Genomic DNA, 27,280 nt, shown 5'->3' on the forward strand with positions numbered 1-27,280 from the left:
TATCTGAAATGTACGTTACTCAATATTAACTTACTTTGAAAAAAAAAAAAAGAACAATATCACATTCGCAACATCAGCAACATGGACAGAAACATGGCTGCAACATCAGCACCCCTAAATACAAACGTTTTTTATGTAGGTTTTAAAAGACTTGGGTGAAGATGTGTTCTCGATGTAGGTCAAATAGTGTATACAAGGAAAGGAAAATTCTTTATGGGTTCTGATATGGGCTTTTTAAATGCAGTTAGCCTTCGATCTATTTTAACTTCACCCCATTTGCACACACTCACACACACACACACACTCTCTTTAGTCATGAATCCAGTGAGGTGACACAAACCCGTCTGGACATGAACACACAGGCGAGGTGATAGAGGACGAGAGGCCAGAACATAACACCCTACTGAAACCTGGAGTGATACAGACAGAAACTAAAAATACATATTCTAGGTTAATTACAATTGTAGGGTTAGATCACTCAATTAAATATTACTGCCATTTACAAGCAAATGACACTGGTGTCTTTTTACTGTTCACTAAAATCGTGTGACTTCAGAAATCTTGGAATATAAGACCACTGTATGGACCACATTTATTGTACAGTTTTTTTATATTTAGGTTGGCAGTAAAAATGACTCTTCAATAGCATGGAAAAGAGCAGCTACAATAAAGTGATATGAGTATGATTTTTTAAAAATATGTCTTTAAAACCCTACTTTTAAACAAATATGATGTTAAAAATTCATTAAAAACATTTTATTTTTTTATGTAACACATTTTACCACAGTCTACTCCAAGTTCCTGACTCTTCACACTGATGTGTCCAGCTTTACCAGAGGGATTGCTTCAGTTTTTATTAATGCTTGTTTATAGCGACTACATCCCTATACTCTCTCATCTCACACGTGTGTCTGAAAAGATACAAGGGCACTGGCTGAAATATCATTAAATAAAGATTCACACTTAAAAATTCATGGTGTTTCGTGAGTGTGCATTGATGAGAGAAGATTGCAGAGGGACTAGTGGTTTTATGCTGTGTACTGAATGCACACATGACCTGAATCATCATCATCATCGCAGAATGCTGTTTGTCCTGTGCGAATAAACATATTTCTGTCTGACGTCACTCACATACTGCCAAAAGTTTTGGGACACCCCTCCAAATCATTGAACTTCCATGGCAAAAGGTGCATAAAATCAAGCACTAGGCATGCAGACGCTTCTACATACATTTGTAAAAGAATGGGTCGCTCTCAGGAGCTCAGTGGATTCAAGCGTGGTACCGTGATAGGTTGCCACCTGTGCAATAAGTCCATTTGTGAAATTTCCTCACTACTAAATATTCCACGCTCAACTGTTAGTGGGATTATAACAAAGTGGAAGCAATTGGGAACAACAACAACTCAGCCACGAAGTGGTAGGCCACGTAAAATCACAGAGCGGGGTCAGCGCATGCTGAGGCACACAGAGCGCAGAAGTTGCCAAATTTCTGCAGAGTCAATAGCTACTGATCTCCAAACTTCGTGTGGCCTTCAGATTAGCTCAAGAACAGTGCGTAGAGAGCTTCAAGGAATGGGTTTCCATGGCCGAGCAGCTTATCCAAGCCTTACATCACCAAGTGCAATGCAAAGCGTGGGATGCAGTGATGTAAAGCACGCCGCCACTGGACTCTAGAGCAGTGGAGACGTGTTCTCTGGAGTGACCAATCACGCTTCTCTGTCTGGAAATCCAATGGACGAGTCTGGGTTTGGCGCTTGCCAGGAGAACAGTACTTGCCTGACTGCATTGTGCCAAGTGTAAAGTTTGGTGGAGGGGGGCTATGGTGTAGGGTTGGGATTGGTCCCTTAGTTCCAGTGAAAGGAACTCTTAATGCTTCAGCATACCAAGACATTTTGGACAATTTCATGCTCCCAACTAGTGGTAACACTTTGTGGATGGCCACTTTCTGTTCAAACATGACTGCGCACCAGTGCACAAAGCAAGGTCCAAAAAGACATGGATGAGCGAGTTTGGTGTGGAGGAACTTGACTGGCCTGACCTTAACCCGATAGAACACCTTTGGGATGAATTAGATCGGAGACTGTGATCCAGGCCTTCTCGTCTAACATCAGTGCCTGACCTCACAAATGTGCTTCTAGAAGAATGGTCGAAAATTCCCATAAACATACTCCTAAACCTTGTGGAAAGCCTTCCTAAAAGAGTTGAAGCTGTTTTAGCTGCAAAGGGTGGACCAACTCCATATTAAACCCTATCGATGAAGAATGGGATGTCATTAAAGTTCATGTGCATGTTAAAGGCAGGCGTCCCAAAACATTTGGCAATATAGTGTATGTACATTTCTCAGGAGCGTGACAGTAGCTTGGCTGTTTTTAAAGTTCCCAACAACTGCAAACTCTGAAATGCATTTTTACAACCCAATCGCATTAGATTGTTAATGTTGTTCCCTCATTATGAGTGGCTTTTAGCTTTGTAAACTGCGGTTGCATAGTAGCTTCTCAACGCTGTTCAATGACAAAAGCAGTCATTTCAAACCGCTTCCCTTATTGCAATGCATTTTCTCCAAATTTTGAATTGCTCATTCATCAAATTCATGACTTGGAAACATTCTGTTAGCTCTGCAGGGCTTCATGTATGAGGACATATGTCACTTTAGATACTCGATGCAGAGTCAGTCATTGAAACTGAAGACTATCCGATCTGACCTTATATCTTGAGGAACGATGAAACAGTCAACAGTTCACTGGTCAGCAGCAGGTGCATTAATCAAGAAAACTAGAGCAGACATTACCGACTCAGAGCTTGATGTTTTGAAGCCAACAAGGCACAGTATGTCACAGACAAATACAGCATACAGTAATAATCATTCTTCACATGATAGTTTCATAAAGTGAAACACAGTGTGACAGGATTTGTGAAAATAAATATTTGGTTGACCTTTATGCATTTGGCATATACTTTTATCCAAGATGGAAATGGATTCAAGATATACAGTTCTGAATATTCACTAGGAATCAAAATTATGGCATTGCTATTGCTGTTTGAGCAACAAGAAAATTTTTCATTTTTAGTGCCCTATTGAAAAAAACCCAGCATGTTCTGGTTAGGTATGTTTGGAAGCATGGTAGCTGGTTTATGCTGGTCCTTAGTTGGTCCTGAGCTGCTTTAAGCTGTTCCCGAGCTAGTTTCTTAGGACCAGCACATGACTAGCTTAAATCAGTTCATGACCAGCTATGGACCAGCTCAAACCAGCTGGCATGCTTCTAAAACATACCTAACCAGCATATGCTTGTTTTTTCAGCACAGTGTTTATAACAATATCGGGAGAACAGCTGATATAATACCTATATAAATATATGATTTAATAGTTTAATAATAGCAAATTAGATAATTGCTTAATAGAATGGAGATTTACTGTACACAACATTGGTGTCACCCAATATATGTACAAGAAAGGTGAAATGGACTGATTTAACTTTATTTTGAGATGTAGGCCTAATTTTTGTGAAAAGTGTTAGGCTCTGTCAGTTGTAACCCATCAGAGTACTTGTTACATATACACACTTTACCATATTGCGGTGAAATGTTAAGCTAAGGCAAAATCCGTGTCAAATTTTTCCTCAATCCTCTTAAGGATTAGCAACGAAGAACTTGCACATGCTCAACTTTGTATGCTTACATTCATCCACACACATATACAGTACCTACATGCAAATCAAAACACAAACACGTATACTTTCTGATCTGATCGTATACCGACACTGTCCCAAAACCTAGCGAGCTGTCTTGCTGCCTACTGCTCAGACAGTCTTCTAATGCAGCATCCCAACTGAAATGGAACCTAATAAGTGACTGTTCTGAAATGTTGTTCATCTTTGTGCTGTGCAAATAGAGCACTAGATTGGTCACATTTACATTACATTTACATTTATGCATTTGGCAGACGCTTTTATCCAAAGCGACTTACATTGCATACAAGGTACACATTTTACATTTGGTCAGTTCTTGCTTTCCCTGGGAATCGAACCCATGACCTTGGCGTTGCTAGCGCCCTGCTCTACTGTTTGAGCTACAGGAAAGCTGGTCACAACTTGCTGTTGTTTTCAACAGAGTTTAGCATTAGCATTTTGCTAAGCTAATGGTGAAATATTGTTCTCTGAACGGCTAATAGTTTCAGGTAAAAATCATTCCATGAACGATGTATAAATAATTTTTTTGTGCTAACTTTTTGTGAACATAATTAAAGACCTGATAACTCTGAATGAATGTTAACGTTACTGGAAGAACACAACATTCCCTGTTAGCTGGGAAGGCTGTCTACATAAAGAGCTGTTGTTAGCATATTAGCATAGTTGCTGCGAGTTGTTGAAGCAGGTCATAGGTATCTTTGGTCATGTCCTGCAGAGTTTAGCTCCAACCCAAATCAAACACACCTAAACAAGCGAATCAATGTCTTCAGGATTACTAGAAAGCTACAGGCAGGTGAGTTTGATCAGGGTTGGAGCAAAACTCTGCAGGACAGCCGCACTCCAGGACCAAAGTTGTCCATCCCTGATCTAGAGGCTCATTTGTTTCTGACTGTGTGCTCATATTTGTGGCGTCCCATGAGCTCCAGGACAGGTGTGTGTGTGTGTTTTTTGTGTGTGTGTGTGTGTGTGTGTGTGTGTGTGTTAACATCACTCCTGTTTAACGTCTGCTGAGGTACCAGGTGCTGTTATATTATTTTAGTCACTCTGTGTTTTTTTAAAAATCAGTTAAATGCCATTGCATGGAAAATAGCAGCCCAGGTTCAATGGAAAAACGTACCTGTGGCAACATTTCTGCAAAATGATATTACGTTTCAGGGCAGTTAAAGTGAAATGTCCAGTGTTCAGTTTTATCTGACAGAGATGAACGTGATTCTGTCAACGTTTTATTATGTTGTTTTTTTGTACGTATCACTGCAGTTCTGACTTGAAATGTCCGGTGAGTGGCGCTAAAAGGTTAAAGGGTTAGTTCACCCAAACATGAAAATTCAAAAGTCATTAATTCCTCACCCTCATGTGGTTTCAAACCCATACGACCTTCGTTCATTTTCAGAACACAAATTAAGATATTTTTGATGAAATCCCTCCATAGACAGCAAATGAATTAACACTTTCAAGGTCCAGAAAGGCAGTAAAAACAGCGTTAAAATAGTCCATGTGACTCCAGTGCTTTGTTATGAAGCGACAAGAATACTTTTTGTGTGCAAAAACAAACTAAAATAGCGACGTTATATCATCTGCTATACATCTTGGATTGACATTTGATTGAGCTTCGAGCAATGCTGTGGCTCAGTTTAGTTTGCTTTAAAGATCCAAGTTCACTTGACCAGGGTCAGATAAATGCATTTGAGATTGTTTTCATATATAGCAAGTTTTTGTATATTTTGAACTCTATGAAAGTGTCCTTTTGTGAAATACTGTATATTAGATGTTAGCTGGATTCTAGTGCCTAAAGCCTTACTTGTACTACATTTTAATTCTGGTATGTGATGAAGTTATGTTACTATATAGCTTGTGATATTTCATTTAGTATATGCTGTCATATTATACCGGTACATGTAATTTGCTTTTAGACTAGTTTTTTTTGCTGTTTTGAACTTTGCAGTCTTCATGAAATCTCTTTTAGCCAGCAGTGTGAGTGGTCAGTATGGTGATCATAGATTGCGTTGTTGTTTGACCTCTGTTTGTCCTCTGCTCTGATCTCTGTAGAACTGGCGCTCAACTGTACTCTCACTGGTTGCCAGGACAACTGTGCTGTCACACACACCGGCTCCATGTGCTACTGCAAGAGCGGCTATGAGATCAGCCAAGACGGAAAGACCTGTAAAGGTCGGTTGCATGTGCACACACACTCACACCGACAAAAACATTCCTTGCACATATAGAGAATGGATAATTATTTAAATGTTATTGGCAAAACCCTTTTTTTATAATTTTTTTTTTATAAACAGCATTCACACTAACTAGAATTATAGAATTTTTAATCAGGTATCATGTAAGGAAAAATTTACTGACAGCTATTTGTCACAAAGTATTTCTTAAGATATTTAATTGTTTATTTTAAGATACTGACAGTCTGGCTGTACAATAATATATTGTATATATTTAACATACAGTCCATCCGGAAAGTAATCACAACGCTTTACTTTTTCCTAATTTGCTATGTTGTTATCCTCCTCAAAATTTCACAAACAATACCCCATAATGACAACGTGAAAGAAGTTTGTTTGAAATTTGTTCATTTTCAATTTATTAAAAAGAAAAAATGGAAAAAATCACCTGTATATAAGTATTCATAGCTTTTGCCATGACACTCAAAATTGAGCTCAAGTGCATCCTGTTTCCAATAATTATTTTTGAGATGTTGAACATAGAGTCCACCTGTGGTAAATTCAGCCATGAACTCCAAAGAATTGTCTGTAGACCTACGAGACAGGATTGTATCGAGGCACAGATCTGGAGAAGGGTACCGAAAAATTTCTGCAGCATTGAAGGTCCCAATGAGCACAGTGGCCTCCATCAACTGTAAATGGAAGAAGTTTGGAACCAACAGGACTCTTTCTAGAGCTGGCCCGTCCGGCCAAACTGAGCGATCGGGGGAGAAGGGCCTTAGTCAGGGAGGTGACCAAGAACCCGATGGTCACTCTGACAAAGCTCTGCGTTTCTTTATGGAGGTAGGAGAACCTTCCAGAAGAACAACCATCTCTGCAGCACTCCACCAATCAGGCCTGTTAGGTAGAGTGTCCAGATGGCACATGACAGCTTGCCTGGAGTTTGCAAAAGCCACCTGAAGGACTCTCAGACCATAAATTAAATTCTGTTCTGTTCACTAAATTCTCTGGTCTGATTAAACAAAGATTGAACTCTTTGGCCTGAATGGCAAGCGTCATGTCTGGAGGAAACCAGGCACCGCTCATCGCTTGGCCAATACCATCCCTACAGTGAAGCATGGTGGTGGCAGCATCATGCTGTGGGGATGTTTTTCAGCGGCAGGAACTAGGAGACTTGTCAGGATCGAGGGAAATATGAATGCAGTATTGTACAGAGACATCCTTAATGAAAACCTGCTTTAGAGCATTCTGGACCTCAGACTGGGGCAAAGGTTCATCTTCCAACAGGACAACGACCCTAATCACACAGCCAAGATAACAAAGCAGTGGCTACGGGAGAACTCTGTGAATGTCCTTGAGTGTCCCAGCCAGAGGCCAGACTCTGGAGAGATCTGAAAATGGCTGTGAAGGAGGACACTCCCTATCCAACCTTATGGAGCTTGAGAGGTTCTGCAAAAAAGAATGGGAGAAAAAAAGAATGGGAGAAACTGCCCAAAAATAGGTGTGCCAAGCTTGTAGCATCATACTCAAAAAGACTTGAGGCTGTAATTGGTGCCAAAGGTGCTTTAACAATGTATTGCGCAAAGGCTGTGAATAAGGCTGTGATTTTTGTCATGTTTTATTTTTTAATAAATTTGCAAAGATTTTAAACAAACTTCTTCAACATTGTCATTATAGGGTATTGTTTGTAGAATTTTGAGGAAAATAATGAATTTAATCCATTTTGGAATAAGGCTGTAACAACAAAATGTGGAAAAAGTGAAGCGCTGTGAATACTTTCCAGATGCACTGGAATTACATAAATGTACAATTATTGTATTATTTATTATGAACTAATCTGAGCAAATTTCGTCATGCCACACTGTTTCAGGACATGGTGTGACATATCATTTTCCTCGTTTGCTTACACTCCATAAAAGGTTTAATTTGTTGATTTAACTACATTAGTTGACATGAACTAATAATAACAATACTTCTACTGCATGTATTGCCCACTTTGTTTGTCAGTATTTTTGTCTAATTTTTTCAGTAAAAATGACCAAATATCTTTTAAACACGATTTACTGGAATGAAAAAAATTACTTTTTATTAGCATGTAATTAGCATTTTTAGCCCATTGGCAAGTTTAACTTGTAATACTTGTACTACATTGTAAATCTAGTACTGTATGTATAAAAGCTTGTTTCCGCCACATAATTAAAAAAAACTATAAAAAAGTTAATTGTGGCTTTTTATCTCACAATTCTTGGGGGAAAAAGTCAGAATTGTGGGATATAATCTCACAATTGCAAGACCAAGATATAAGTCTCAATTCTGAGAAAAGTCAGTTCACAATTCCGACAGGTTTTCCTCAATTGCGAGATTACTGGACTTTATTTCTATGAAATGTGACTTTACATCTCGCAATTCTGAGGCAAAACATGTAAACTCTCAATTGTGAGAAGAAAAGTCAGAATTGTGAGATTTAAGTCATAAGCGGAAATAAGCTTCCATAAGTAGGCTATGGGATAAAGTTCTAGTAAAAAACAAAACGTATGAGATTTCCTATAGCATATGCTTTCATTTGTATTGATTAATATTTGTTTTTGTTGTTTCTCAATTCAGACTTTTTTCCCCCTCACAATTGTGTATACATCTCTGTATTGCAAGTTTGCTAGACTTCATAACATGCAATTCTTACAAATCTGAATTGTGAAATAAAAAGTCTATAAAAATAAAGAAACAAGGCAGAAACAAGCTTCCATAATTATATGAGACAGATATTATCTTAAATAATTTTGTTTCTCTTAAAGTCATGCTTAGATATTTGACTGTAAAACAAGACAAAACCCTGCTGTTGTGTCTATTGTGTGTGTGTGTTCAGATTTTGATGAGTGTACGGTGTACGGCACCTGCAGTCAGACGTGCACAAACACAGACGGCTCGTACACCTGCTCCTGTGTGGAAGGTTATCTAGTCCAACCAGACAATCGCTCCTGCAAGGCCAAGAACGGTAAGACAAACACAACAGTCCAAGATTAGATAAAATAAGGCTTCTCCATTTCCGTTCCCCTCACATGCATGTATCCGACTCAGTTTAATTCATTATTATTGGCTGAACTGTTATCATATTTGAGATGAAACGGATGTCTTCCTGTTGTTGCAGTGCCTGTGGATCGTCTCCCCGTGTTAGTGATTGCCAACTCTCAGAACATCCAGATCACGTCTCTAAGCGGCTCCAGCAGCCCGTCGCTTTACATTACCACAAAACAGACCACAGCCATGGACTTCCTGTACGCGCAGGAAACGGTGTGCTGGATCAATGTGGGCGACTCCCCCACGGGCACACATCTGAAGTGCGCTAAGATAACGGGACTCAAGAGCTTCACAGATGAGAGAGCCATCAACATCTCCCTCAGCTTACACCGTAAGTCACTCGGACGTCATTTCACATTGCAAATCACTTTTCTCACTTAGGGTTATTTTCAAGATTTTAAAATTGAGGACGTTCATGCAAATTAAAGGGCATATTGCAGGTAAAAAAAAATCTAAATGAATATATAATATGAAAAGGTACATAAGAGCACAAATTTTGTAGATAAAGAGGCCGTTTCGTTGGCCGCTTGTAAAAAACGCTTTTTCTTTCAACGTCGCGTCAGATTACGTCACGAGAGGGAGTCGCTTGCCGAGCTCTGCGTTGGCTCAGTGCAGAAAAGGTTGGCATTCAGTTGGAGTCTGTGTATTTTCGGTAGATTTTCTATTCCAATGTATCATTGTCATGGTAAATTATTGTGTCCAGCCTGTCAGGACATCGAGTCCACAGGTTTCCTATATTTAAAAAATTTAATTATGTGCTGGTAATATAAATATTTTATTCATGCCGTATGTACATTCAAGTTCACTCAAATACATAGCTACTCATAACGGCATACATCCTCACAGTCTCACAGTATCGGTGAATCGACACAAACTAAACCCACTAAACAGAATTATTGAATAAAGGATAACATGAAACACATACAATAACGCTATACTGTCTGTGGTCCAGTCGTCGGGATGACGGTCACGGATCCGTCAGAGATTCCGCTTGTAGAAACACTACACACTGGCTGCGTGGCATATCCGTTTTTATTCCGGCTCTCATGTTAACAGGTTAGAGCTTGTAAACTGCCTGCGTTACACGCTCGTCTCATAACACAAATGCAGCTTATTGAAATGAAAATCACTCTTACCATTTTCTCGAAAACCGTATGGCTACTAAACTGCAACATGGGATCTATTTACATAATCCATCCATCAAAGTTTAGGCTAATCCAGGTTTTTATGCAGAAAAAGGATTGCATCAACTGTGGATGGCTTCAAGTTTGTCCTCTGCTCGATGGTCCTGCCAGCAGCACTGAAGTTGCGCTGCCAGCCACATGTAGCCTAATATGCAATATGCACACACTTGTTGCACGCTGGTTGCGTGTTGTCACAGCTACATAAACAAATTATTTCCGCACACAGGAACACGGCTGTTAGGGTAATATATATTTTTTTATTTTAATCACAAAAACAAACCTTTGCATCAAGTTAAACAGGCCCATTGGCTACCTACATAATAAGCTGTTTTAAATTTCAAATGTTCAATGCCTTATCGCGCTGACGTGACGGAGCCCGACCCGAACCCGAACATAGTTTCTAAATATCTGTCCGAACCCGGCCCGGCCCATATCCATCCTCTAATATGGATGATAGTGCTGTTATAAAGACCACCTTATCCGAGACCAAGTCGAGACCAAGACTAATGTGTGTTGAGACCAAGACAAGACCAAGGCAGGACGAGACCAAGTCAAGACCAAGACCAGACCAGGACTCCTTAAATTCATAGAGATCCACATTACCACCTGAGAAAATGACTTATAACTTATAATAAATGACTTATAATAAATATAATTAGAATAAGACACTATATAGAGCTGTTACCAATCAAATTAAATCATTAACAACAAAATTCATCTGTGCGCTACAGAGGTGATACAGAAGATGCATCTGAATTGGTAAATTACAAATGCATAAATAATGTTAAGGATAATATTTAAAAAAAATGTATTGAATGTTTGTTAAAGGTCCCATGGCATGGCATTTTTCTATTATTTTATAATGTTTCCTGAGGTGTACTTATATTGTTAGTATGATTTTTACATCATAAAATGTCATAATTTAGAAATAAAAGGCATTTTGTCTATACTGCTGTTTGCCCTGTGGCTGACTGCCCTGTTTCAAGAGGCGTGTCTGCTGTGAGACTTCAGTAAAAACTCCCACTGTTGTGATTGGCTGACATCTTTGCATTTGAAATGAGCGGAGGGGGCGTGATTTAACGAGGTCTACGACGCACAAGCTGCTGCCAGAGAGACGGATGGACCTGAGTTCACTTCTCATCAGTTCTCTCAGCATGTCTCAGTTCAGGGTGAACTGTTGTAGTTACTAGAATATACTTCAGGTTATTAGTTTATTTCTAGTCGGAGGGGCTGTCACTCATGTCAGCAAGTTAGTAACTTTAGTAAATTATGGATCAGCGCTGACTCGAGACGCGAACCACGATTCAGTCCGATTTGGTGAACTGGTTCGGTTCACTAAAAAGAACCGATTCAAAAGAATGATTCGTTCGCGAACCGGACATCACGGAGACGGAGCGATTGCTAACAAAGTTATTTATAGTAACTACTGAGTTGTGAGAGCGCTGTCTGTCAGCGCGAGTTTATTGTGTTTGTATCTGAGAGTTCTGAATAAACACGAGTCCCAGTCACGCCGAGTCCGTCTTCATCATTATTCTACCAACTTTGTAACACATGCAATGTACCATTACAGCGAGATGAACGAGTTAGTAAGTTTGATTAAAGCATTATTTCTAGATATGTTCCAATCATATGAAAAGCGTCAGTGACGCGCATTGAGTAACTTACACAGCGCAAACAAAGACACAACAGCAGTAATCGAATGTAATCCAGTTTATTGTGGGGAAAGTTGGCTAGCCTAGCCGGATACCCTCACGCTTACCCCCCTTCTGCTTAATCTCACGCCGCGTTTGGTGCCTCCGCTGTGGGCCAGATGCAGTACTGGGGGTCGGGGATGTTGAAGGCCGAGCTTCGGCGTGCGTGAGGTTTATCTCTAAAGATGTGGCTCTGCCGATGTTGAGCAGAAACTCCAGACTGTATGCACATTTAAGAACAGATAGACGCGACGAAGACGTACAAAAACACTGACTCACAAGATAGAAAACACGAAAACACCGTTCTGTCGGGAGAGAGAGAAGCCGCAGTGTGTGCACGAATAATAAATAATTAGCTACACATAAGAAATCCCTGATCACAGATCAGAAGGAACTGAAAAAAGACTTCTGTTTTCATTTGTACATCCAAACACTGAGAAACTGCCAGCATTCACTCGTTCACAAGTAATGATCTCTCGAGCGCTTGCATGGGCGTGCCAGATTCTCTGGGTGGAGGAAAGGGAGGTAACCGTTCCTGCTTGGACGTCAAACCAGGAGACTTCAGGAGTGGCTCGTCTGGCCTGTCATTTTCTCAAAGGCAGAGAAAGACAGCCAGAACTCGGGTTTACACCGATCAACATTTCTATCCACTTGGGGACAATATTCAGGCTAGGGGAACTCATATTAATGTTGAAATACCTCATAAAATGAAAATGTCATGCCATGGGACCTTTAACGCAATATCATGTTTGCAGTCATGCTCAAATTTGTGAAAATAGCTCTCTTGCTCTTGTGGTATTGGTTAATTATATCCCGTTATAAATTCAGATCTCACACAAGAACTTTTTGCAACAATATCTTGAATTTTGTGAGCATTTGTATTCATTTTTGGTGACATTTTTGACACAATACCTAATTAATTTCTGTAATCGGCACAATAAATAAATCAAATTAGAAATAAGTTATTGATTGCATCTGAAACAGTAAGTTTTACATCCAATCACATGAATGATGTTGATGAATAAATCAGACAATGCACCTGCAATTTAGTAATATCCCAGCAGTTATGGTCTTGACCGGTCTTGAAACAAAATAAGACAGAGACAAGACAAGACCGAGTTCAAATGTGGTCGAGACCGATACAAGACCAAGACCGTCAAAAATTGGTCTTAAGACCGTTCTTGGGTCTCGAGTACCAAAACACTAATGGATGGACTCACTTTTTTGGGCTTCAAATTTTGGGCTGCCACTCACTGCCATTATAAAGCTTGGAAGAGCCAGGAAATGTTTTAATATAACTCAGATTGTATTGGTCTAAAAGAAGAATGTCATATACACCTAGGATGACTTGAGAGTCAGTAAATCATGGGGTAATTTACATTTTTGGGTGACCTATCCCTTTAAAAGAGAGATTTCTGTCCTTCCAATGAAAGTTAATTCTAACAAACCTTTCAAGTGCCAAAAAGTTCATAAAGATGTCGTAATAAATATATAATAAACATAATAAATTCACATATAAACATTGATCAATGCACATACTATACATAGAGAACATCAAATATGGTAAATGAAAGCTCAAACGTGCTTGATTGACACACCAGAACCGATGATATTTGATATTGCACGTCATGACCATATTTGATGTTCCACTTGATTCATATGGACTACTTTTAAATGCTTTTATATACTTTTTTGAGGCTTGAAAGTTTTGGTCGAATGGACTGGATCGGGTTTGGAAATACATGGGGGTGAGGAAATAATGACAGAATGTTCAAGTTGTTATTCACTGATGATCTTTCCCTCTGCCGTAGCTCTCAAATCTCATTAACGTACACAGATATTCCAATCAGCGCAAGGACATTTGCAATTATATTTAGGCAGCAACATATCGTTATACTAAATTGCAACAATATATATCGTGTATAATGACATCTGTTTTTTTGAAAATTACTGTGTGAGTTTACAGAATTTTGGTGTCAGTATTACATTAAACTGCTATATATAATGTTGAATATAATGAATAATAATGCAATGGGGGAACATTTATGGTCCTGATAATGCCAAATGTCTTATGTTGAAAAAAAAGTGACCTGCATTATTTTCAATATATTTAGTCTGTGACAGAGTGCAAGCATATTCATCTAAAATATTTCTGTGTTTTGAGCTTCAGAATCATGAATGCTTTTATTCTGGCATCACCATTGTCCTGTGCATTGTGTTACCAGCACCAAGTCCAAGCCTGTTTTTTTCCACCCCAATGTATTACCAAAATTTGCATTTTACAGTACAGTACATATTTTGTTAACCTTAGAGTATTGCAATAATAATGTATTGTGAGTTCAGTATCGGGATATCGAATAATGTGCCTATAGCTGCATATTACTAACACGTCCTTTAAATAACACAAAAAGTACTGCGTTTTCAGTTCCTCAAAACAGCAATGCGCCAACAATGCTCCTGAACAGCACGCCCATGGGTGAAAAGATGCATTTGCTATTTAAGCAACGTGGCGCTGGACGTGAAAATGAAAACTGCGTCGGGCTAAAACTAGCCTGCCGTCACATTGTGCTGAGTGTATGATAGGGCCCTTAGTGTAAATAGACACTCCTTTATGTTTATTCATTCAGCAGATGCTTTTATCCGAAGTGATTTACAATTGAGAAACATCACAAGCATTACGTTTATTTATGAGACAAATGCGAGAAACAATTAATTTTCTGTCTTATATTCCCATCCTTGCATAGCATTGTAAAATAGTTGAGTATAATTTTGTTTAAATAGGTAACTGCTGAACTTATTATATTTACCAGGGTTGTAACCACAGTAGACATTAGAGGACCTCCATATTCCCATAATATTTCTGTTATTGGTCAACACAAGTGTCACGTGCAGGATATGAGGACCCAAAAGCAGAAGGTGATTTGACAAAGTTTTAATTCAGTTCAGGGCAGAATTACTCAGGAAGCTACAAGGCATATAAATCCAACAGAAAGTTCATCAAACGTAAGGAACAGAGCCGCCCGGTCAGGAACGGCTATGGGAAACCCTCGGCGGCAGAGAGATAGGCTGGGTTCGAAGAGAGCAAGGAATGCCAAGCCGTAAACCACTCACGTAGCTGGAGACTTCGAATAGAGCAGATACGAGGTGATAACAAATCAGTCAGGAATGAACATGCACCGGACGGGACTAAGACGGGACAGTGATAGACAAATAGGTACGTAACATTAAGGCAATAATCCGACGAAGAACAAGAGAAAGGAAGGACAAGAAATAGAGAAGCCAATCAGAGAAAGTGGGCAACAGATGAGAACGATAGAGATAATGAACAAGACTGTGAGTACGAAAGAAATGAGGTGATGAGAGACAGCTGAAAACGATTGAGTAAATGAATGCTAATGTGTGTGCGTAACAGAATGTAATAATGAGTGTGACCAGAAGAGGGAGAAAAGAGAAAAGAAAGAAAGGAAAGAGCCAGGATCATGACAGTACCCTCTCCTCAAGAAGCGCCTCCTGGCGCAACAGAGGAGGACTGACGGGAGCGGTAGAAGTCCTCGATCAGCGAGCGGTCCAGGACGTCCCGGGACGGAATCCAACTCCTCTCCTCCGGACCGTATCCCTCCCAATCGACCAGGAATTGATGACCACGACCCCGAGGGCGAACATCGAGAAGTCTACGAACCCTATAGGTGGGGGCGCCCTCAACACGAACCGGAGAAGAAAGCGAACGAGGAGGAATACGGGTAACGGGCTTAATACATGACCCGTGAAAGACAGGATGAATGCGTCGGAGATTGGCAGACAATTTGAGTCTGACAGAGACAGGACTGAGGATCTTAAGGACCCGAAATGGTCCAATAAATTTAGGTGCCAGTTTACGCGAAGTGGACTGAAGAGGTAGGTTAAGGGTGGACAACCAAACCCTCTGCCCAACAGAATACCGAGGACTCTTAACTCGACGCCTATTAGCGGCGCGCTGTGTATGAGAACGAGACTTGCAAAGGGAAGACCTGACCGCTCTCCAAGTACGCTTAGCACGTCGAATAAAGACCTCAACAGACGGCATCCTAGCGTCCGTCTCTTGTGAGGGAAAAAGCGGAGGTTGGTAACCAAGGCAACACTGAAAAGGTGATAAACCCGTCGCAGAGGATGGGGCGGAATTATGCGCGTACTCTGCCCAGGGAAGCTGTTCTGACCAGGAAGCCGGATTGCGAAAAGCTAGACTACGAAGGATGCGCCCGACTATTTGATTGGCTCGTTCGGCCTGGCCATTGGTTTGAGGATGAAAACCGGAGGAGAGACTAGCCGAAGCCCCAATGAGACGACAAAACTCCTTCCAAAACAAAGAAGAGAATTGGGGACCTCTATCGGACACGATATCGGAGGGAAGACCATGAATCTTAAAAATCTTGTCGACGACTACTTGTGCGGTCTCTCTAGCGGACGGAAGCTTTGGTAAGGGGACAAAGTGAGCAGCTTTGGAAAAACGGTCCACGACAGTGAGTATCACGGTGTTCCCCTCAGAGGCAGGAAGACCCGTGATAAAATCCATGGCGATGTGCGACCATGGGCGAGACGGTAACGGAAGAGGACGCAGCAATCCCGCCGGAGGTGCATTACCAGACTTAGTCTGAGCGCAGACAGCACACGAAGCGACGTAACGCCGTATGTCGCGTTCACGAGAGGGCCACCAGAACCTCTGGCGGATGGCAGCGACGGTGCCCCTAACACCAGGATGAGCGAATAATTTAGAAGAGTGACCCCATTGAAGAACCGCGAGACGAGTAGATGGAGGAACGTACAGAAGACCTCTTGGACAGAGACGAGGAGTAATGGCATGAGCCAAAGATCGCTTAACCAAACGCTCTATTCCCCAGACAGCTGCGCCCACCACCATACCCTGAGGAAGAATCTCCTCGTTAGTAGGAACAACCTCTGGAGAATCGAACTGTCGCGAGAGAGCATCTGGCTTAAGGTTCTTAGAACCAGGACGGTAGGAGATGGAGAAATCAAAACGTGTAAAGAAAAGTGCCCACCGAGCCTGACGGGCATTGAGTCTCTTAGCAGAATGAATGTATTCCAAATTTCTATGATCAGTCCAGACAATGAACGGAATCGAAGCACCCTCAAGCCAGTGACGCCACTCACCGAGAGCGAGACGGATAGCCAATAATTCGCGGTTACCCACATCATAATTGCTTTCGGCGGGAGAGAGACGATGTGAAAAGTAAGCGCAAGGGTGAACCTTATCGTCAGAGGATGAGCGCTGGGAAAGAACGGCCCCCACGCCCACCTCTGACGCATCGACCTCTACTATGAATTGTCTGGAGACGTCTGGAGTTCTTAAAATAGGCGCCGTCGTAAAAAGGGATTTGAGGCGATCGAAAGCAATCTGAGCCACATCAGTCCAGGAGAAACGGACCTTGACGGATGTGAGCGCCGAAAGAGGAGCGGCGATCTGACTAAAATTGCGGATAAACCGACGGTAAAAATTAGCAAAACCCAAAAAACGTTGAAGGGCGACACGCGAGTCGGGTACCGGCCAATCGGTGACAGCACGAACCTTGGAAGGGTCCATGCTAACCCCCTCCGAGGAAATAACAGAACCGAGAAAAGAAATAGACTGAGCGTGGAAAGTGCACTTCTCTGCTTTAACAAACAATCGATTCTCTAGGAGACGTTGAAGAACTTGACGAACATGCTGAGTATGTACTTGGAGAGAGGGAGAGAAAATCAAAATATCGTCGAGATAAACAAAAACAAAAATGTTCAGCATGTCTCTAAGAACGTCGTTAATTAACGCCTGGAACACGGCAGGGGCGTTAACCAACCCGAACGGAAGAACGCGATATTCGAAATGCCCTAGCGGAGTATTAAACGCTGTCTTCCACTCGTCCCCCTCCCTTATGCGTACAAGGTGGTAAGCATTGCGGAGATCTAACTTAGAAAAAATCTTGGCCCCCTGCAGGATCTCGAAGGCAGATGACATCAGCGGCAAGGGATAGCGATTCTTGACCGTGATGTCATTCAAGCCTCGATAATCAATGCAGGGACGCAATGAACCATCCTTCTTTTTAACAAAGAAAAAACCCGCACCGGCAGGGGAGGAGGAAGGTACAATGGTACCGGCGTTAAGCGAATCAGATAAAAATCTCTCAAGTGCTTCGCGCTCGGGGGCGGACAGAGAATAAAGTCTCCCACGAGGGGGAGTGGTACCGGGAAGAAGGTCGATACTACAGTCATAAGGTCGATGCGGAGGAAGAGAAGTGGCCCTGGAACGACTGAAAACCGCCCGAAGATCATGGTACTCCTCCGGGACCCCAGACAAATCACCCGGCTCCTCCTGGAAAACAGAAATAGAAGAGACAGGAGAAACAGCAGACGACAAACAGTTAACATGACAAGACAAATTCCAAGAAAGAATGGAATCTCTGGACCAGTCAATCTGAGGGTTATGCTTTACTAACCAGGGATGTCCTAAAACAACAGGGTAATAAGGAGAATGGAAAACAAGAAAAGAAATTGTCTCTTGATGATTGCCTGATATGGTGAGACTCACCGGAACTGTGGCAAAGCGCACTCTAGAGATGATACTACCATCAAGAGCGTGTACAGGGGTGGAGTCTTTAAGTTCAATGAGGGGAATCCCCTGTTCACGAGCCCAAGTCTCATCAACAAAACTTCCCTCGGCTCCCGAATCGATCAACACCGGGCAGGAAACGGAATCTCCCAACCAGCGGATGAGAGCGGAGAAGGTAGTGCGTGTGCGTGGCGGAGGGTCTAAAGTAGAAGCGCTCACCAGTAACCCTCTCTCTACGGGTGAGCTCTGGCTTTTACCGGGCAGGTGGCGACTCGATGAGATGCAGACCCACAGTACATACATAGGCGTCCCAAGATGCGGCGCTGGCGCTCAGCAGCAGAGATTCGCAGACCACCCAGGCGAATGGCAGAGTCAATAAGAGGATCCAGTCGAGTCGGTAGTCCATGAGCAAGGATCTCGTCCTTAATCTCGCCATTAAGCCCCTCGAGAAAACGAGCTACCAGGGCTGACTCGTTCCAGTCACAGGAGGCAGATAAGGTGCGGAATTCAATTGAGAAATCGGCTGCTGAACCTCTCCCCTGGCGAAGCGTGGACAGGAGCCGGGAAGCCTCTGCTCCGAACACGGAGCGGTCAAAGACCCGCAGCATCTCTTCCTTGAAGCTGATATAACGACTAAGGCAGTTGGCCTCAGAATTCCATACTGCTGTTCCCCACTCCCGGGCGCGGCCAGTCAGCAGTGAGATGACAAAGGCGATGCGAGAGCCCTCGGACGCGTACGAGGAAGGCTGCAGAGAAAAGACCACCTCACATTGGGTCAAAAATGATCGGCATTCCCTTGGCTCACCGGAATAACACGACGGGTTGTTGACTCTGGGCTCTGGAACACCCTGACCACTGGAAGAAGAAAACTCAACACGGAGGTGATGAAGCTGTTGCGCAATCTCGGTCATGCGAGCTGCAAGGGAATCCATGGTCTCACGAGCAGCAGCCAGCTCCTCCTCATGACGGCCCAGAAAAGCTCCCTGAAGTCTGAGCGCTGCTTGAAGATGACTCTCCTTCGCTGGGTCCATTCCTCTTGGTCGGATTATTCTGTCACGTGCAGGATATGAGGACCCAAAAGCAGAAGGTGATTTGACAAAGTTTTAATTCAGTTCAGGGCAGAATTACTCAGGAAGCTACAAGGCATATAAATCCAACAGAAAGTTCATCAAACGTAAGGAACAGAGCCGCCCGGTCAGGAACGGCTATGGGAAACCCTCGGCGGCAGAGAGATAGGCTGGGTTCGAAGAGAGCAAGGAATGCCAAGCCGTAAACCACTCACGTAGCTGGAGACTTCGAATAGAGCAGATACGAGGTGATAACAAATCAGTCAGGAATGAACATGCACCGGACGGGACTAAGACGGGACAGTGATAGACAAATAGGTACGTAACATTAAGGCAATAATCCGACGAAGAACAAGAGAAAGGAAGGACAAGAAATAGAGAAGCCAATCAGAGAAAGTGGGCAACAGATGAGAACGATAGAGATAATGAACAAGACTGTGAGTACGAAAGAAATGAGGTGATGAGAGACAGCTGAAAACGATTGAGTAAATGAATGCTAATGTGTGTGCGTAACAGAATGTAATAATGAGTGTGACCAGAAGAGGGAGAAAAGAGAAAAGAAAGAAAGGAAAGAGCCAGGATCATGACAACAAGGGCTTTTCAAAGATTCTTTAACCCTAAAGCCCACTGTGTTCTATTTGATTTGTGTCATATTTGAATTTCTAAGGCCTCTAAATGATCAACATGATCAAAATGATCAAAATGTCCACCTTCTGGTCATGGTCTGTGTGTATTTTTGATATGAAGATTAAGATTACCTTAATTTTATCAAAGGGGTGATGAACTGAGAAATCAACTTTCCCTTGAGCTTTTGATATATAAAAGGTCATGGTAATATAAGAATATCCTGTAAGTTTCAGAGCTGAAAACTTCCTTGTTAGTCAAAGAAAAGCTTTTATAGACACCAGGCCCAGAAAACGATAGCGAGCGAGTGAGTGTGTGTGTCCGCGAGAATGTGTGTGTGTGTGTGTGTGATTTAATCATTGTGTTTGTTTGATATTTTTCGAGAAGACTCCAAAGCTCAGAATGCAAACTAAAACTTTAATAAAGCTTCTTAGAAACCAAAACAGGCAATGCAGGGAAACACTCCACCATAACACAACAGAGACTAGACAAAGACTGAAGGTGAGAGTGCAACTTAAGTAGTGAACAGAAACGAGATAAATAACAAGACACAGCTGGGACAAATTAACTAATGAGGGTAATCATGGAAACACAGAAATGGCGGCAAAAAGAACAAAGGAACATGTGACAAATCAAAACACAAGCAAAACGGACTAAACATGTGACAGTACTGTTATGCTGCATTCACACCAAACGCAAATAGAGTGTCGAAATCGCGTCTACCGCATCTAGTTGGACGGTTGAACATTTTGAATCCATTCGCGCGTCCACAGCGAATTGGACGCGCGTATAAATTGAGCGTTTGAAGCGAAATAAACGCGCGTTCAAGGCGCTCCAGGAGAAATATGTCATAGAACACCACTATGCCTCTATTCATTTTCATTAAAAATATATATTAAACATTAATAGCCACACAAATATGGTCTAGGCAACTCCTACATTATCTTCACTGCATGTATATTTTTTTTAAATAGGCGCTCTCTTTATAAATAAACCACAGATTTGAGCTTTAAACAACTATACATTCTCACCTGAAAAAGTCTTAAAACTACATTTTGTGACACAATAGTAGTATTTTTAAATTATACAGGGTTTCACTTTACCACATGACAGCAGCAAGCATTCGTTAATGCGGCGCAAATTGACGTCAAAGTTCAGACTCGGGCGCAGTGCGAAACACGTCTATTGCGCCGCAGGACCTCCAGACGCGTGTCAACGGCGCCTTTCCATTGACTTAACATTGAAATCACTCGCTCCTGATGCTCTATTCGCGTTTGGTGTGAACGCAGCATTATAAAGATCTCCTTTAGGTTTCATTTAGGTTTTTGGCCACATAAATATGAGCATCTGCACCAAATGGGCATCTGAATAAAACTGAAGTGTTTTTTTCCTTCATATTCTCACTATAACATAGTATATGAACCATAAAAGCCAAATATGATACTTAATAAAAATTCACATGCAACCTTTTTAAAAAAAAATATATATATTTTGTCTAAGGGTTCAATCAACTGTACCATTTAAAAATTTGTGAATATCATCTCATATGTTCGGCTTTACAGGGTTAACGTCTCGGTTACATATGGTAACCCTCGTTCCCTGAAGGAGGGAACGGAGACGTACGTCGGTAATACCGACGAATTGGGATCACTTCAGAGAGCCCCTATCAGCTTCGAGAACTTAAGAACAGGCCAATGAACAATTGGCGTGCGAGATTTGCATCTCGCGCTCCGCCCCACGCCGCGGGTATAAACAGGAAGCGAGAGCATCGCACTGACGTTTTTCACTGAGGAGCCGAACCAGTGACTCGGCCATGCAGTGATGGAAGGAACTGTGGCGACGGGACGTACGTCTCCGTTCCCTCCTTCAGGGAACGAGGGTTACCATACGTAACCGAGACGTTCCCTTTCAGTCAGTCACTACGACGTACGTCGGTAATACCGACGAATTGGGATCCCTATGGAAAGCGCCACAGTTACTACCACTACCAGCGCCCAGCGAGAGCCCCTCAGACCCCGTTCTGAAGCGGGCGGGGAGATTCACGCCAGGAGAGTCATACTGCTGTTCCGCAAGACCCATTCAGCAGACTGATTGGATAACGCTGGGAAAGCGTGCCCGAAGGACGCTGCGGGAGCCACATCATGCCCAGAGGGAGTTACCATGTGGAAAGAAACGTATGGGCTGGCCGTGGGCAGCTCAACATACGAAAGTCCCAGGGGTGGCCCCGGCCTAATGCAGGCGGGGGACGACACCGTACTGAGACGGCAGAGGAACTCTGCCAAGGGAAAGACACGAGCTCGCCGCAGGGAGCTGTACCGTGGAAAATACACGTATGGGACCGCCGTAGGGGTCACGACATACGGAACCCAATCTGACACAAGTTCCACCAATGCATACGAGTGCCAGACCTGGCGTCGGACGCTCCGCAACATCCGACTGCCGAGGGGTGCGGAGGACTCAACAGGGTTCGCCAATCCTGGGGAACTCGACTGGAGAAAATAAGCGCACGTATCCGTTCTAGGTGAAGGGAATGGCGCAGCAAGCCGACACTAGAACGGGCACTTCAGTGAAGCTGACTATGGGAAGCGAGCACACGAGAAGCCACCGGCTCTACACGTAGGCTATAAAACCTAGCGAACGTGTTAGGTGTCGCCCAGCCCGCAGCTCTACAAATGTCTGTCAGCGAGGCGCCACGAGCCAGCGCCCAGGAAGAAGCTACACCCCTGGTGGAGTGAGATCTAACCCCGAGCGGGCAGGGCACGTCTTGGAATTCATACGCCAAGACGATGGCATCCACTATCCAGTGGGCCATCCTCTGCTTGGAGACAGCCTTTCCCTTCTGCTGTCCTCCGTAACAGACGAAGAGCTGCTCTGAGGTCCTAAAGCTTTACGTTCTGTCAACATAGACGCGCAGAGCGCGAACTGGACAGAGAAAAGCCAGGGCTGGGTCTGCCTCCTCCGAAGGCAGCGCTTGCAGGCTCACCACTTGGTCCCGGAAGGGAGTAGTGGGAACCTTGGGCACGTATCCAGGCCGGGGTCTCAGGGTCACCTGAGAATCACCCGGCCCGAATTCCAGGCACGATTCGTCGACCGAAAATGCCTGCAGGTCCCCTACCCTCTTAACTGAGGCCAATGCAATCAGGAGGATTGTCTTTAGAGACAAGATCTTAAGCTCTACTGACTGTAAAGGCTCGAAGGGCGCCCTCTGCAGTGCGGTCAGCACCAGAGTCAAGTCCCAAGAGGGTATAGAGGAGGGGCGAGGAGGATTTAGTCTCCTCGCTCCCCTCAGGAACCTGACGATCAGATCATGCTTGCCTAAGGACTCACCATTAATGAGGTCTTGGCTTGCGGCGATAGCGGCAACATATACCTTGAGGGTGGAGGGAGACAGCCTTCGCTCCAACCCGTCTTGAAGGAAAGATAGCACAGATCCGATCGAACACTTCCGGGGGTCTTCTCGGCGAGAAGAGCACCAGTCGACGAACAGGTTCCACTTCAACGCATATAGCCGTCTCGTAGAGGGGGCTCTGGCGGAAGCGATGGTGTCGACTACCGCTTGCGGTAGGTCACCTAGAACCTCCGCGTCCCGTCCAGGGACCAGACATGGAGTTTACAGAGGTCTGGACGCGGGTGCCATAGGGTGCCCCGTCTCTGAGACAGGAGGTCCTGCCTCAGAGGAATGGGCCAAGGAGGTGCTGTTGCGAGGAGCACTAGTTCCGGGAACGACATGGGAGTGGTCCGTGCAGGGGTGTGGGTCTGACACACGACCTGCATCCGCTGAGGGGACGGGCGAGCGTGGGGAGGCACATTGTGTGCGTCCGCACAACCGACGCCCCCTGTTGGCGAGGAGAGAGGTGTCTGAGGGGTACGAGGCATGGTAGCGTCGCATACCGCCAGACGCGCTCTCTTGGCACCCAGAGATGTTGGAAACTGCTCTTTTATTGAAAATTTGGGTGCCACTGGCACTGAGGCCAGTGGCGGAACAGACATACAAATAGTGTTCCCCCGGCCCTCCACCGGGGGAAGGAGTGGTGCTGCAGCCATCTCCCGAAGAGCAGTTTCCTCCATCTCTGGGCGGCCCGTCTCAGGGTCTCTTCCGACGACGCTTGCCACCTGGCTTGGCAGCGGCCTGAGCGGGCTGGACGTTCTTCCCGCGACCGGCTCCACGCCCACGGCCGGTGGAAGGCTGCTGCTGGGCTGGGGCGGGAGCGGGGGCGGCCGCAGGAGGACGTCCTCGGCGACGGGCAGGCGGAGGTGCTGCAGCCGGCGGCTGGGTGGAGGCAGCAGCGGGCCGCCGGTGCAGGATATGTTTTATGGCCTCCGTCTGCTTCTGGGCGGCCGAGAATTGCTGGGTGAAATTCTCGACCGCGTCGCCGAACAACCCGGCCGACGATATGGGGGAGTCCAGGAACCGGTTCTTGTCAGTCTCCCTCATGTCAGCCAGGTTGAGCCAGAGATGCCGTTCCTGGACCACTAAGGTGGACATCGCCTGACCCACGGAACGGGCGGTATCTTTCGTCGCCCGGTGGGCGAGGTCCTCTGGGTCAGACCTACCCTCGTGCATGTCCATGAGGGCCTGGGCCTGGTGCACCTGGAGCAACGCCATGGCATGCAAGGCAGACGCGGCCTGTCCGCAGGACCTGTAGGCCTTCGCAGTCAGACTGGACGAAAGTCTACAGGCTTTGGACGGGAGACGAGGATCACCACGCCACTCGGAGGCGGTCGCCGGATGCAGCTGCATCGCGACGGCGCGTTCGACCAGCGGGATCCTCTCGTAACCCTTGGCCTGTCCACCGTCAAGGGTAGTGAGGAGGGAGGAGCCTCCAGGTCTGTTTCTGGCACTGAAGGGTGTCGTCCACGACCTGGAAAGCTCCTCATGCACCTCCGGGAAGAATGGCACTGGGGCGGGACGCTGAGAACCAGCGCGACCCCCCCCCAGGAACCAATCATCCAACCTAGAAGGTTCGGGACGTGGTGGAGGGTTCCACACAAGCCCGACCTTTTCGGCGGCCCGGGAAAGCATAGCCGTCAACTCGGGGTCCGACTCAACCGTTGCCACTCTCCCAGAGGGAGGCAGTACAGCTGAGTCCTCATCCTCCGAGGACTGGAACTCCCCCTCCGATGCTGCGATCGACATCTGCTCGTCCGCGGGCGCTCCGAAAGAGATGACTGGGCGCCCGTGGGCGGGACCAGCGATCTCTTCCGGTGGCACCACCGGCAGCGGTGCTTGTGAGGGTTCAGGGACCTGCGTAGGGACACTAGGCGGGTTTGTCCTGAACGTTATCCTCAGATCACCCCGGTCATCCGTCGAAGTAGGTCTATCCTGGTTAGGGATAGCTCTAGATCGAGGTATGGGGAGGGGGACTCCGCCTTCCCGGAGGTAGGTGAGTCTAGATCTAAGCACCGCAATAGTCATGTTCCCGCAGTGAGAACACGAGCTATTCACAAACGCTGCCTCAGCGTGCTCTAAGCCCAGGCACATGATGCAGTGAGTGTGGCCGTCAGCGGGCGAGAGGGAACGACCGCATCCAGAAACGCACGGGTGGAATGACATCTTGAGAAAGACGCAGTCACACCCGTGTTGCTCTTTTTGTGAGGAAACGCTCTTTTAGAGAGTGCTGAAGCACCCAGGGAAACCGCGGCAACACACAGGGGATAGTGCAGCCTGTGTTTGCACTCAAAAAATGGAACGCCCACCGAAACCAACAGGTTGCTGTGATAACAGCAGTTGTTCCTCTTTTGCAGGTTGAGTTCGCGGTCCCGCTGGAGAGTGCCGTCACACCAACACAACGATCCTCTTCGTTCTCTGATAGTCGCTGAATTTAATCAGGAAAGCAGTCTGTACTTCAAACGCCGGTTCTTTTAGAGAGTGCTGAAGCACCCAGGGAAACCGCGGCAACACACAGGGGATAGTGCAGCCTGTGTTTGCACTCAAAAAATGGAACGCCCACCGAAACCAACAGGTTGCTGTGATAACAGCAGTTGTTCCTCTTTTGCAGCTTGAGTTTGCGGTCCCGCTGGAGAGTGCCGTCACACCAACACAACGATCCTCTTCGTTCTCTGATAGTCGCTGAATTTAATCAGGAAAGCAGTCTGTACTTCAAACGCCGGTTCGGCTCCGAAGTGAATGACGTCAGTGCGATGCTCTCGCTTCCTGTTTATACCCGCGGCGCGGGGCGGAGCGCGAGATGCAAATCTCGCACGCCAATTGTTCATTGGCCTGTTCTTAAATTCTCGAAGCTGATAGGGGCTCTCTGAAGTGATCCCAATTCGTCTGTATTACCGACGTACGTCGTAGTGACCGACTGAAAGGGAACTGTTCGCCCAGTATCAGGTTATAGTACCATTTATCTTTACTAACCCTACATTTATGAACAGAGATGTTCATTACTGATCATCTCAGGAAGCTAAATATTTCATATTTTCCTTTTGTGCCTTCTCATAGTGTCGTTTTTTTGCACGTGCTGTTTGGATTCACTCTACAGTGATCTACTTTCCATGGGTGTTAATAGTACAATAAATGCATCATCGACATGCGTGGTGCAGTACTGCTTCAGCACATTTAGCGGCTGTCTAATCTGGATGTCATGTGGTTAATGAACACGCAGAATTGGCACAACTGTTTAGTTAATTCACCTTTGTGAGATGATGAAAAGTGAACTGAATGAAATTCTGGGGAAAAGATTAAAACGATTTTTAGAGGGAAGTGAACAAAACAAGTTTCAGTATTGTTTGGGAAATGACCAGAAACTAGGATTGACAGATTTTGCAAGGATTTACAACATCAGAAAGAGAGAAGCTGTTTCTCAAACCATATTGACAGCCTTTTAAACACTTTTTTGAGACGTTAAAGAGTATATGACATAGTAGATATATGAGTGGTAATGACTTTGAACCATTGTAATATAAAAACATACCGTAAGTTTTACAACTCAAAGCGATCAAAGAATGCAAGCAGCTCATGAAAAGCCAGTGTGAATTCTAAGGCAGCATTTCCTGATTCTTCCTGCAATCCCAGAATGCATTGCAACTTGCTCAGTGAAAAAATAAATCCATCTGTATAGAAGTACAGTCAAACCAAAATGTATTCAGACACCTTCAACATTTTCTCACATTATCACAGTTTATTCCTATAGTTTAGAAAATGGTACTAAAATATAACAAGAACTCAGAGTTAAACTGTGTCAGATCAAATTCCTCTTGATAAT

At 44.5% G+C, this 27,280-nt stretch overlaps 1 protein-coding gene across 4 annotated transcripts in view; it reads left to right on the forward strand.

The window, feature by feature from the left end:
• lrp1aa (low density lipoprotein receptor-related protein 1Aa) overlaps positions 1-27,280 on the forward strand; it is a 307,973-nt gene that overhangs the window by 85,112 nt on the left and 195,581 nt on the right. For all 4 annotated transcript variants that reach the window (XM_079844459.1, XM_079844460.1, XM_079844461.1 and 1 more), the window contains exons 4-6: positions 5,733-5,852; positions 8,718-8,846; positions 9,000-9,260. In XM_079844459.1, coding sequence (XP_079700585.1) covers positions 5,733-5,852; positions 8,718-8,846; positions 9,000-9,260 — 510 coding nt within the window. The remainder of the gene's footprint in view (positions 1-5,732; positions 5,853-8,717; positions 8,847-8,999; positions 9,261-27,280) is intronic.

The sequence above is a fragment of the Gobio gobio genome (assembly GCF_949357685.1).
Source record: "Gobio gobio genome assembly, chromosome: 19".
Taxonomy (NCBI): Eukaryota; Metazoa; Chordata; class Actinopteri; order Cypriniformes; family Gobionidae; genus Gobio; species Gobio gobio.